At 34.6% G+C, this 11,192-nt stretch overlaps 1 protein-coding gene across 1 annotated transcript; it reads left to right on the forward strand.

Annotated features, from left to right (window-relative positions):
- The first annotated feature begins 9,650 nt into the window (after positions 1-9,650).
- Positions 9,651-10,467, forward strand: LOC21405657 (protein GLUTAMINE DUMPER 3). The gene has a single exon (XM_010104678.2). The coding sequence runs from the start codon at positions 9,749-9,751 to the stop codon at positions 10,277-10,279; it is 531 nt and encodes a 176-aa protein (XP_010102980.1). The 5' UTR covers positions 9,651-9,748; the 3' UTR covers positions 10,280-10,467.
- The last annotated feature ends 725 nt before the right edge of the window (positions 10,468-11,192 follow it).

Consider the following 11,192-nt stretch of genomic DNA (forward strand, 5'->3'; position numbering starts at 1 on the left):
TAGTGTTCGTGCATAAAAGTAAGTGCCGAAATATTTTTACCCTTATGTTTTAAAAACATTTTCCTCGTTTCTTCCCTACAATATTTCATTTTCAGGGAAAAAAAATGTCACTAAATAATAAAATATCAATTGAAATGAAAAAGCTGAAACAGACAGTTGAAATAAAGAATGGGAAGTGCAAGTTGCGTGTGATCAGCAACTAGAATCTAACTCATATACAATTTTTCATAATCCAAACAAGTATATACGTTAATTTGATCAACCAAATTCCGTTTCCCGTTCGTTCATTTTTTTTGTTTTCTTGCCCTTTTCTTTTCTCATTCAAATTCTTTTTTTTCCCCCGTCAAAAAGCAACCGTTTTTGGTGTGGTTTTTTTCACGCACAAAACGCCATTTCTAGCTCAGCTTTTAAAGAAAGAATAAGCTTTTTTGATCTCTTTGATTTGAATACCCAACAAAAAGGGCCTACGTAACTCTTCAATCCTCTTTTTCTCTCTTCGATAAAATCAAAAAAACTTTTCTGAAACTGTTCTTATTACGCAAAAGCATTATCGCGCTTGTCACCTTGCATTGCATGATTCGCGTTGTCTGTTATGGAATTACTGCTGTAATTATATATATATATATATATATAGAATCTTGATATATGTTTTTTATGTAACGTTTTAATTATTATTATTTTTTTTTTTTTTGATGATGTATAGAAAGAAGCTTGAATATTGTTGGTGATGGAAAAGTAACGCTGTTTCTTATAAAGCTCACGAGATATAAATAATATTGTTGGCTGGTGGAAACAACATAGAGCTAGCACGCTAAAGCAACATATGCAAATTCACTTACGTACCCAAATTTATGAAAATTTAAACAGAAAAAGAAAAGTTAATAAAACATAAATATCCTACAATTCCGCATAAGTTAAAAAATATATATATATAATTAATTTTAAGAATTTTCCTCTGAATATAGCGTAAGTAATTAACAAAATGATCCTAAACTTTAAAACGTAATATTCATTTACCCCTAAAGTAGTATTCAAATACCTTAAAATTCTAATGCGTTAGTTTTTTTCGATGAAAAAGTAACATTAAACATTTTTCAAATGTTTAACTTTAAGAAGATTATATTTTGAAATTTGAGGGGAATTGGTTACGAGTGTTATAGCTCACAGGGAGATATACAACTTTCAATCATGACAAATAGTATACCCTACACATTAACGTTTGTCGTGCAATGTTCATTCTAAGGCCATTTATTTCTTTTTATTTTTTTTTTATTTTTACTAATGTTGCAATCATGAGAAATTTGCTACACCAGTATAAAATATTGGTCGATTATCAAGTAAGACACAAGTTATAAATATAGATATGGCTACTTTTATTTATTTATTTATTTTTTTAGGAATATGGTTACTGATATATATATATATATATATATATATATCTTCAAATATATACCCACTTAAAATGGTCCTAAATCTTTCCAATAAATAAATAACATGGTTCTAAATTCGACTTAACTACTGATGAATTTCTTCTTCCGTTACTAGGAGAGAAGAAACAAATTGGTGGCATTTCAAAAAAAGTTTTGAAAGGATCAAAGCGTCTATCCGAAACAATCAACAAATTGACAGGGACCCACGTCATAATAATTGATGAAACATTCTTTGAAACGGATAGACATAACGATGACTAAATTTGAATAAAGTACACCAAGTAGCAAATCATGACATGCAGTGAAGCGTGTTGGTAAATTTAACGGTAAAATAAAAAATGAATAAAAATGAAAATTATATGAACACATAGTACTTTATATAAAAAAATTTTAAAGGAGACGGGATAAAAATTAAATGACACGTGTATAAGGATTTTATTATGAAAAATAGAGATTATAACTTTCTCTTTTAATTACACAGAGAGAACAATAAAAATCACTCTCTCAAGTAAATAGGAGAAACACCTCATAAAAGAAAAAAAAATTAGAGAAATTAAATTGCTCTCATGCTATGGGAATTATTTCTAAAGCGTGAGAATGTGATGTAAACCTGAGAAATGGAGGAGCTTTATTTATAGTTGAGCTCCCCCTAAGAAAACCGTATAAGCCAGTTGTAAACAACTAGCTCTTCCTACAAATATCAGCACCGAATTTAGTGTTGACTTTCCCTTTCTCTCTCCTTTTTTTTCTTCTTCTTTGCTTCAAAAGTTATGGCTGCCTTTGGCTTATTAGGCAACGCTTTCATTCTCCCACTTATAGATTTGATTGAGAATCAATCATGTCTCCATACCATTCTTTCTACCTTGTCACTGTCATGCTGCTTACGTTTCTGCTAGGCCACACGAGAATCTACACCATTTGAACTTGTTAGTATTTAGTGCCTTGATCAACGCATCTGCTAAGTTCTCTTTTGTGTGAATCTTTTACATATCCACACTTCCTTCTTCCACTACTTCACGAACTAAGTGAAATTGAAATTCTATGTACTTCGTCTTGGAATGAAAGGCTGGATTCTTTGCAATGTCCAAGGTGCTCTGGTTGTCACAAAATAAAATAATCTTCTCTTCTTTGTGCCCGAGCTCCTCCAATAACCTTTTAATCTAAATTGCTTCCTTACAAGCTTGTGTAGCCACCACGTATTCTGCTTCTTTTATAGATAACGCTACAACTTACTGCAGTTTCGAAACCCAGCTTACAGCTCCTCTTGTAAGTGTGAACATATAGCCTGCAGTGGATTTTCTTTTATCCGGATCACCTGCAAAATCTGAATCTACATAGCCCCTAACAGTAAACTCCGATCCTTCATAACATAATGCAGCATCTGAGGTACCCTTGATGTATCTCAGGATTCTCTTAATAGTACTTTAATGCTCTTTACCAGGATTCACCATGTACGTACTAACTACTCCCACTGCTTGTGCAATGTCTAGTCTTGTACAAATCACAACGAACATTAAGCTACCCACTATTGATGCATATGGTACTTGAGACATCTCATTCCTCTCTGCTTCTTTGCTAGGACACATCTTCTAGGATAACTTGAAATTAACAGGAAGAGAGGTAGAGATTGGCTTACAATCTTGCATGTTGAAGCACTGTAAGACCTTTGTCAAGTAATTTTTCTGAGAAAGCCAAATCTTCCAATTATTTCTGTCTTGGTGAATTTGCATCCCTAGAATCTTGTTTGTTAGTCCTAAGTCCTTCATATCAAATTCCCTAGCCAACTGTGCCTTCAATTCTTAGACTCGATATTTGTTAGGGCCTAGGACCAACATGTTGTCCACGTATAACAGTAAAATGATGAAATCTCCATCACCAAACGTCTTCAAATACGCACACAAGAGTCTACACTGAGTCTGTTGTACCCAAGGCCCATGTATAAGAATCAAATATCGTGTACCAACACCTCGGCGCCTGTTTGAGACCATACAAAGTTTTGTCCAACCTACAAACCAAGTTCTCTTTTCTTGCTTCTACAAAGCCTTCTAGTTGGAGCATATAAATATCTTCTTCCAAATATCTATGAAGAAAAGTAGTTTTCACATCTATTTGCTCTAGATGTAGGTTAAATGTAGCACACATCGCCAAAACTACTGAACTATAGTGAGTCAAATCACATGTGAAAATATTTCATTGAAGTCAATACCTTCTTTATAAGCATATCCTTTCACCACTAATCTTGCACGAAATCACTCCACTTGGTAATTACCATCGCGCTTGATCTTGTAAATCCATTTGTTTCCGATGGCCTTCCTTTCTCGTGGTAGCGAAATAAGATCCCACGTCATGTTCTTGTGTAAGGCTTCAATTTCTTCATGCATTGCTGCCATCTAGAGGGATACATAAGGGATTTTGATTGCCTCCTAGAAAGTTGATGGCTCTCCATTTTCTGTTAAAAGACAGTATGCAATATTTCTCTCAGTAACATAATCTGAGTGCCAAACTGGTGGTCTTCTCTCACGAGTTGATCGGTGAACTTTGAAAGCCTCATACTCGACTAGTTCTTGACCTTCATTCTTTGTTATTGCTTCGAAAGAAACTAGATCTTCATCTGGCTTATCTTCCACCTGAACCGTTGTAGCTTCTAACTTCTCCTTTGAAGTGTTATCGTCTCCCTTTTCTTGTAGTTTATCTTCTGGAAATATGACATCTTTGTTGATGACAATCTTGTGGCAGTGGGATCCCACAAGTGATACCCTTTAACACCATCAGCATACCCTAAGAAGATACACTTTCTGGATTTCGGATCCAACTACGATCTTTCTTGGTCATTGTACATGACATACATAAGACTTCCAAGTGTATGGAACTGAGAATAATTAGTTGGCTTACCAGTCCACATCTCCATTGGCGTTTTTAGATTAATCGTAGTTGATGGAGACTAATTAATCATCTAACAGGCGGCTGTGACTGCTTCTGCCCAAAACGACTTGGCTAGACCTACAGTCCTTAATATTGCTCTTGTTTTAACCAATAATGTTATGTTTATCTGCTCTACCACTCCATTTTGCTAAGGAGTATGCGCCACCGTGCACTACCTCTTAATGCCTTCTTGTACTAATGCATCAAACTCATCGCTTGTATATTCTCCTTCATTGTCAGTCCTTAGATACTTGATCTTCTTTTTAGATTCAAGTTCCACCTGCGCATTGAAATCTTTGAAGAATTCAAAAACATCTGCTTTCTTTTTGATTGGATATACCCAACATCACCTGGAGTAATCATCAATGAAAGATACAAAGTATCTCACGAGCCCCCCCAAAGGATGATACCGGTGCTTGCCAAACATCAGAGTGGATCAATTCTAAGATGCCTTTGCTTTTAGTTTTTAATGTGTTGAGCCTTAACCCGTGTTACTTACTTGTAACACAATGCTCACAAAATGGTAATTTTACTGAGCTGGGCCCATGGAGTAGTTTCTGTTTAGAGAGAATAGTCAAACCTCGTTTTGACATATGACCGAGCTTTTAATGCCACATCATCATTGATTCTTCTCCTGAATTTGTTGACGCAACATATGACTCTACCTCTTGGTGCGTTTCTCCCAAAAGCATGTACAGATTTACAGCAACTCTTTTCGCCTTCATCACCACAAAGGCGCCTTTAACAATTTTAATGATCTCATTCTCAATGCGGGTATTGCAACTAGCATCATCTAATTATCCCAAAGACAATAGATTCTTCTTCATGCCCTTCACGTATCGTACCTTCTGTATAGTACAAATAATACCATTGTACATCTTCAGTTTCATAGTGTCGATACCAGCGATCTCCAATGCATGATCATTTCTTATGTATACTGATCCTTCTGAAATTAGTTCATATTGATGGAACCCTTCTCTCCTAGTAGTCATGTGCCATGATGCTCCTGAATCTAGTATCCATGCATTAATGAGCTTGTGTCTGCCTTCAACAATTGTTGTTACCTCGTTGTATAAGACGTCACCATCATCTGAGGTTTTTGTCACATTCCCGTGAGAATTCCTCTCTTCATTCTTCTTAACCTTACACTTCATCTTAAAGTGCCTCCTCTTGCCACAGTTGGGACATCTCATGTTCTTCTTCATACTCATAGATTTTTATCTACCATGACTTTGACTCTCACTAAGGCCACATCCGTTGATCTCCCTCTAATCATCGTCAAAGCTTCTGGTTGTTTGAACTTACCAACATGTTTTCCTTGTTCTTGCGCCGACTATCTTCCTCAAGGACTATGCATGCAACATCGCGTAGGCTTTCTATAACAATTCTATTGGCTATGTTGATGATGAGTTGATCATACGAATCACGTAGACTTTGAAGAAGAATCTCTGCACGTTAATTTTCATCTATCTTTAGACCCAAGGATGTAAGTTGAGCAAATAGAGTCTGCAAGTTGTTGATATGGTCGGTTACCAGTGTGGATTCTGACATCCGAAGAGTATAAATTTTTCTCTTCAAGAATAACTTAGTATGAAGTGACTTGGATTCGTACGACTTCGTCAGAGTATCCCAAATTTCTTTCGCTGTTTTCTTCTTTGCGATACTTGATAGAACCCTGTCTGATAATGCCAAGCGTAAATTGGCAATAGCATTAGCATCATTCGTGATTTCTTACAGTCTTTCTCCGATAACCGCCAGACAAATATCCTTCTGTAAAATTGCATGCATCTTCATTTTCCACAACATGAAATTGCTTCCTTTGAACTTCTCTATTTCAAATTTTTCAGTCATTTCATGATTTGCTTAACTCCCACCGTTTCACTATAGCTGTGAACAATACTCGTACAGTAACTGTACCGACTAAGTAATTCACAGGAAAGACTATAAATGAATACACCAATTCTATCAACAAAGGATAGATCCGGACGGCCTCCTAGACAAAACCACCTTACTAAGCAAGTTCCCATGAAAGGCATGGAGGGTCTCAAGTGGACTATTTAAGTTCCAGTCTCCTTGACAAAACCTACTTATGACATACTTATTCGCACCGTGAACAGTATCGTATACGTGAATAGTACCATATATGTGAACATTACTTGTCATGAACAGTAGCTTCATCTGGATTTGTCTGATATCACTTATTGGCAAATCTGGCAGTAAAATAAGAAATGAGTAAAAATGAAGATAATATCAACACAGAGTATTTTACGTGGAAAACCCCAAAAGGAGATAGGGTAAAAACCACGGGACAAGTGTAGAAGGATTTCACTATGAAAAATGGGGATTACAACATTCTCTCTAAATTACACGGAGAGAATAATAAGAACCATTTTCTCACGTAAATAGGAGTAACACCTCACAAAAGAAGAAAAACTGAAGAAACTAATTTCTCTCCCACTATGAGAATTCTCTCTGAAGGGTGAGAATGGGATGTAAAACTCAGAAAGGGAAGAGCTCTATTTATAGCTGAACTCCTCCTGAGAAAACCGTATGAGCCAGCTGTAAACAACTAGCTTTTTCTTCAAATGTCAGCACCGAATTTGATGCTGACTTCCCCTTTCTCTTTCCCCATTTTTTTTTCCTTCAAAAGTTGTGGCTGCCGTTGGCATAGGCAACGCTTACAAAGTATTCTTGAATTTTATCCATTAGAGCCTAAAATTATATCATTAATGTGGAACTTGAATCTTCTCTTATGTACATATGAATATCTCAAATCTAGTACATATGCCATGGCATGTTGTGTTAAGATGGCATATATATATGTCTATTTATATGTATGTATATGTGTATATAGATATACATACACATATTTATAAACCATAGAATATGTTGATCTGTGTACACAATAAAGTTGTACATTATTTTTTTGGTAAGAATATAGTTGTACATTTTTCATATTTGTGTTCCGCACCCACATGATTTATATACATAATACACTTTTAAAATGCGTACAAAACAATTCTTTTATTATGTGACTCATAAAACTTTATAAGATTACATTATGTTAAAAACGAAAAACAAAAGTTTATTGAAATAAGTTACCTAATTCGTAGAAATATGAAAGGAAAAAGTTTACAAGGGATCTTTTGCTATAGGTACAAATTTCAAGTAATTAGGAGACAAATGGCAACATCTCAACTTTCATATGCTCTGCATTAATGCTTTAAAAAAATAATGAGAGAATTAATTAGTGGCAACATCTCAACGTCATATGCTCTACATTTTTTTTTTCTAGAATCTTTAATCCATTCCATCTCTTCAGCCATTAAATTATCTAATTTTGATTTATTAAAAATTGAAAACACAAACACACATACAACAACAATATACGTTAAGAGTCCTTCTATGGTATGATGACCTATACAGGTAATGCATGTTTATTATAATTGGACCTCGTCAAAATCGTATGAAAGCTAAATAAATAAATAAATAACAAAAAAAAAACATTCTCTATTATAACTTTTGGTAAATTTCTGTCAAATTAAAAAAATATACATAACAGATAATTTTTCATACAAATTTAACGATTAAAAATAAATAAAAAAAATTTTGATAATTTATTTTTTCAAAACTTATAAATAAAATCTCTAAAAGATATAAAACCGAACGACGACCAAAAAACAGAGACCAACCTAGAAAATCTTCCTATACGGTAGGGTGGCTGCTATATATATATATATATATATATATATGCATGTACCATAATTCCCATGTACAAAACTATATTCTATTTCCTTTCCCTTTTTTTTCCTTTTTCTTTTACATTTTCTTTGTTGCCAAACGTCCCATGATTCCCTTTTTTTTTTTTTTTTAAATCTGAAGAAAACTGCTAGTTCCACTACCAAGCCTGCCCCTGAGTGGGTTTCACAGTACTCTTAGATATGAAAACAAAGGATCTCAGATTTTACTCTTCTCAGTCTCGGGGACCCCCATATCTTCATGCAACATGACGACATTAATCACCCAGAAACCCCAATTCCAACGCTCTGAAAAGTTCCAAACACCCACCCACAAAACACGCTTTCTCTCTCCTCTCTTTCACGTCCTTCCAACAACAAAAATACCCATCACAAAAATTTCCAAGAAATAAAAGATATATGGGTTTGGTTTGTAAATTTAAATCATAATTCAAATCTTATTATTACAGCATTTTTTTCATTAAAATTTATGACACCATTATGTTAAATTATATAATCTGTGTGTGATAATACGTAGATTTCAAAAATTTTATCGAAAAATGAATCGATTATGTAATATGAAAACATAAAAATGTAACATGGTATCTTTTTTGTAATAATTATAATGGTGAAAATATGTGGAAACGAAGAATTTTATTTAGAGACTTTCTTTGATAGGCCGAACTCATCAATAGAGTTAGTTTTTGATAAATAAATCTAGTTAAAATCTCATCATATTAAAAAATTATGTAAAATATATAATTTCAGATACAGATCTGACAGTTAAAAAATAAAGAACCACTCATAGTTATTTTTTCGAGTCCTACAAGAGAGACTCTCTTTTATCTATTGCACGTGAATGTTATACTTGTTGATAGTATATTCTCTCATATTTATATAGGGAGCTTTTTCGGTAGGACCAGAAAAAATAAATTGCCCGTAGTTTCATACTTTTAACCGTTAAATCTGTATACAAAATTGTCAGTTCTACATATTTTTTCAATCTAATGTGATTTCAATTAAATTCAATAATCATAAATTACCCTTATCGGTAAGGAGACCCTACTAGAAAAACTTTCATTTATATGTTATAATCGTAATAAAAGACCAAAGATAAAATTTGTCTATTATTCTTCTAATTATTGTTATTTGTCACCAGTTCTGTAAATATGGCCATAAAAACTTCTAAGTTTTTTAAGTAGTAGTCATTTATTATTTTTAAAAAAAATTTAGTATAAAACTATTTAATTATTTTTAATTATTGATGGATTTAAAACTTGCTTTTAAAGAGTGGTAACATACAAATTACGTGTTCAGTAAGAAAACAGAAAAAAAAAAATGCTTGTATCACCATCCAATAATATCCACTATTCATTTACGTTGAATTATTATCAATATATCAACAACAATTTTTTTTTTTTTTTCCTAAAGGAACTTTGCATTATGAATAATTTCTCTCTTTATTAGAAAATGATAGTGCTCATTACATCATACTTGGCCTCGTTTCTCTCTATAAATAACTCCATTTCCCACTTCCCACTTCACAAAACATCCACTCTCTTTCTCACTCCACCTTGTCTTCTTTCCTAATTTCTTCTTACACTTAAAAAAAACGAAAACAAAAACAAAAAATCAAAACAAAACAAAACAAAAACAAAAATGGCCTCAAGAGCACCTTTCAACGCAACGGCGAGGCCGCCGACGGTGACGGCGGCGCAACGATCCCCATGGCATTCGCCGGTGCCATACCTCTTCGGCGGCCTGGCAGCGATGCTCGGCCTCATCGCCTTCGCTCTCCTCATCCTCGCCTGCTCCTATTGGAAGCTCTCCGGCTACCTCGACGGCGGCGACGGCGCCGGCGACCGGGACCTGGAGGCCGGCGACGGAAAAGGCGACGACGAGAAGAAAACGCCACCGGTTTTCGAGGAAAAGATCTTGGTGATCATGGCGGGCCAGGCCAAGCCGACGTTCCTGGCCACCCCGGTATCGAGCAGAACGTCGTCGTTTGGAGATAGCAGCACCAACAATGGAAGCTGTGTTTGTCAGAACAGCGAGAAGTCCGTGGAAATGACGGAGCCCGAGAAGAGACATGAGATCAACGGCGGTGATTCAGCCGCTGCCGGTGATGATCATCGAGAACAGCGTGAGAACAGGGAGAATTCAGAACAGAGACAACAACAAACCCATTAGCTTAAATATTGTCTCTGTTTTTTTGTTTTTTTTTTTGGTTTCTTTAATGAGTTAAATTTGACGAGAAATTAGGCTTGTGTAACAGATTTTGCTTAGATTGGCGTGGTTTCTCTCTCTCTCTCTCTCTCTCTTTCTCTCCCGTTTTTTCCTCTTCTCGGGACCTGTAAATTCATTTGAGAATGAAATGCAACCAGTTTCTAAATTTCTAATCTTTCTTTTAAGTTTTCGTCAAGTAAAATGATAAGAACAGATTATTATTTTTGAACTCTAGAGTCTACACCATAAAATGGAATCGAGTCTAAAATTACTGTTAAATTATGTTTATAATTGCTACAAACAAAATTCTATATTTATGAACAAGGAATTGTTTGTATCTTTTTACCAAAAAAACTAAAGATTAACAAGTAAAAAAAAAAAGCAAGTCTTGACACTGTCTATAATCTGTAAGCCCTCGGTCAGATTTCAGTTTTCTTACCTTTTGAACTTATTTGGACGGAAAGCATTAATGACAAATAATTATGCTCCATGGAAACAGCCGAGTTTCTTTGGCAAAACCCAGAAACGAGCTGAGTTTCTCCCATACGTCTTGAAAAAATGAACTAAGGAGACTTTTTTTTTTTTTTTTTTTTTGTCGTAAGAAGATTTATATTTAAAATTGTCTCTTTAATGAGATTTAAGGATAAAAAAGGGACCTTATGGATAACGAATTAATTTGGTGAACTAAAATTTTGATGGGTTTACGTGGTTGGTGACCATTGCGTTTGTCATGCTTGGCAAAGGCACGTGTTAAGGCCGAGCAAACGGTTGCAAGCTGGCTTGCTTTCCTAAATCTCGTGTATGCTTTGATGCGGCGAGGTGAAACCTGCAAAAACATTGCACAGTTTCTGATCCAAATTTATGTTTGTAAGTATGT

Source organism: Morus notabilis, unplaced genomic scaffold (assembly GCF_000414095.1).
Source record: "Morus notabilis unplaced genomic scaffold, ASM41409v2 Scaffold317, whole genome shotgun sequence".
NCBI lineage: Eukaryota > Viridiplantae > Streptophyta > Magnoliopsida > Rosales > Moraceae > Morus > Morus notabilis.

Bases quoted from the DNA above. Each gene is read 5' to 3' on its own strand.
- LOC21405657 (XM_010104678.2), top strand. From the start codon at position 9,749: ATGGCCTCAAGAGCACCTTTCAACGCAACGGCGAGGCCGCCGACGGTG.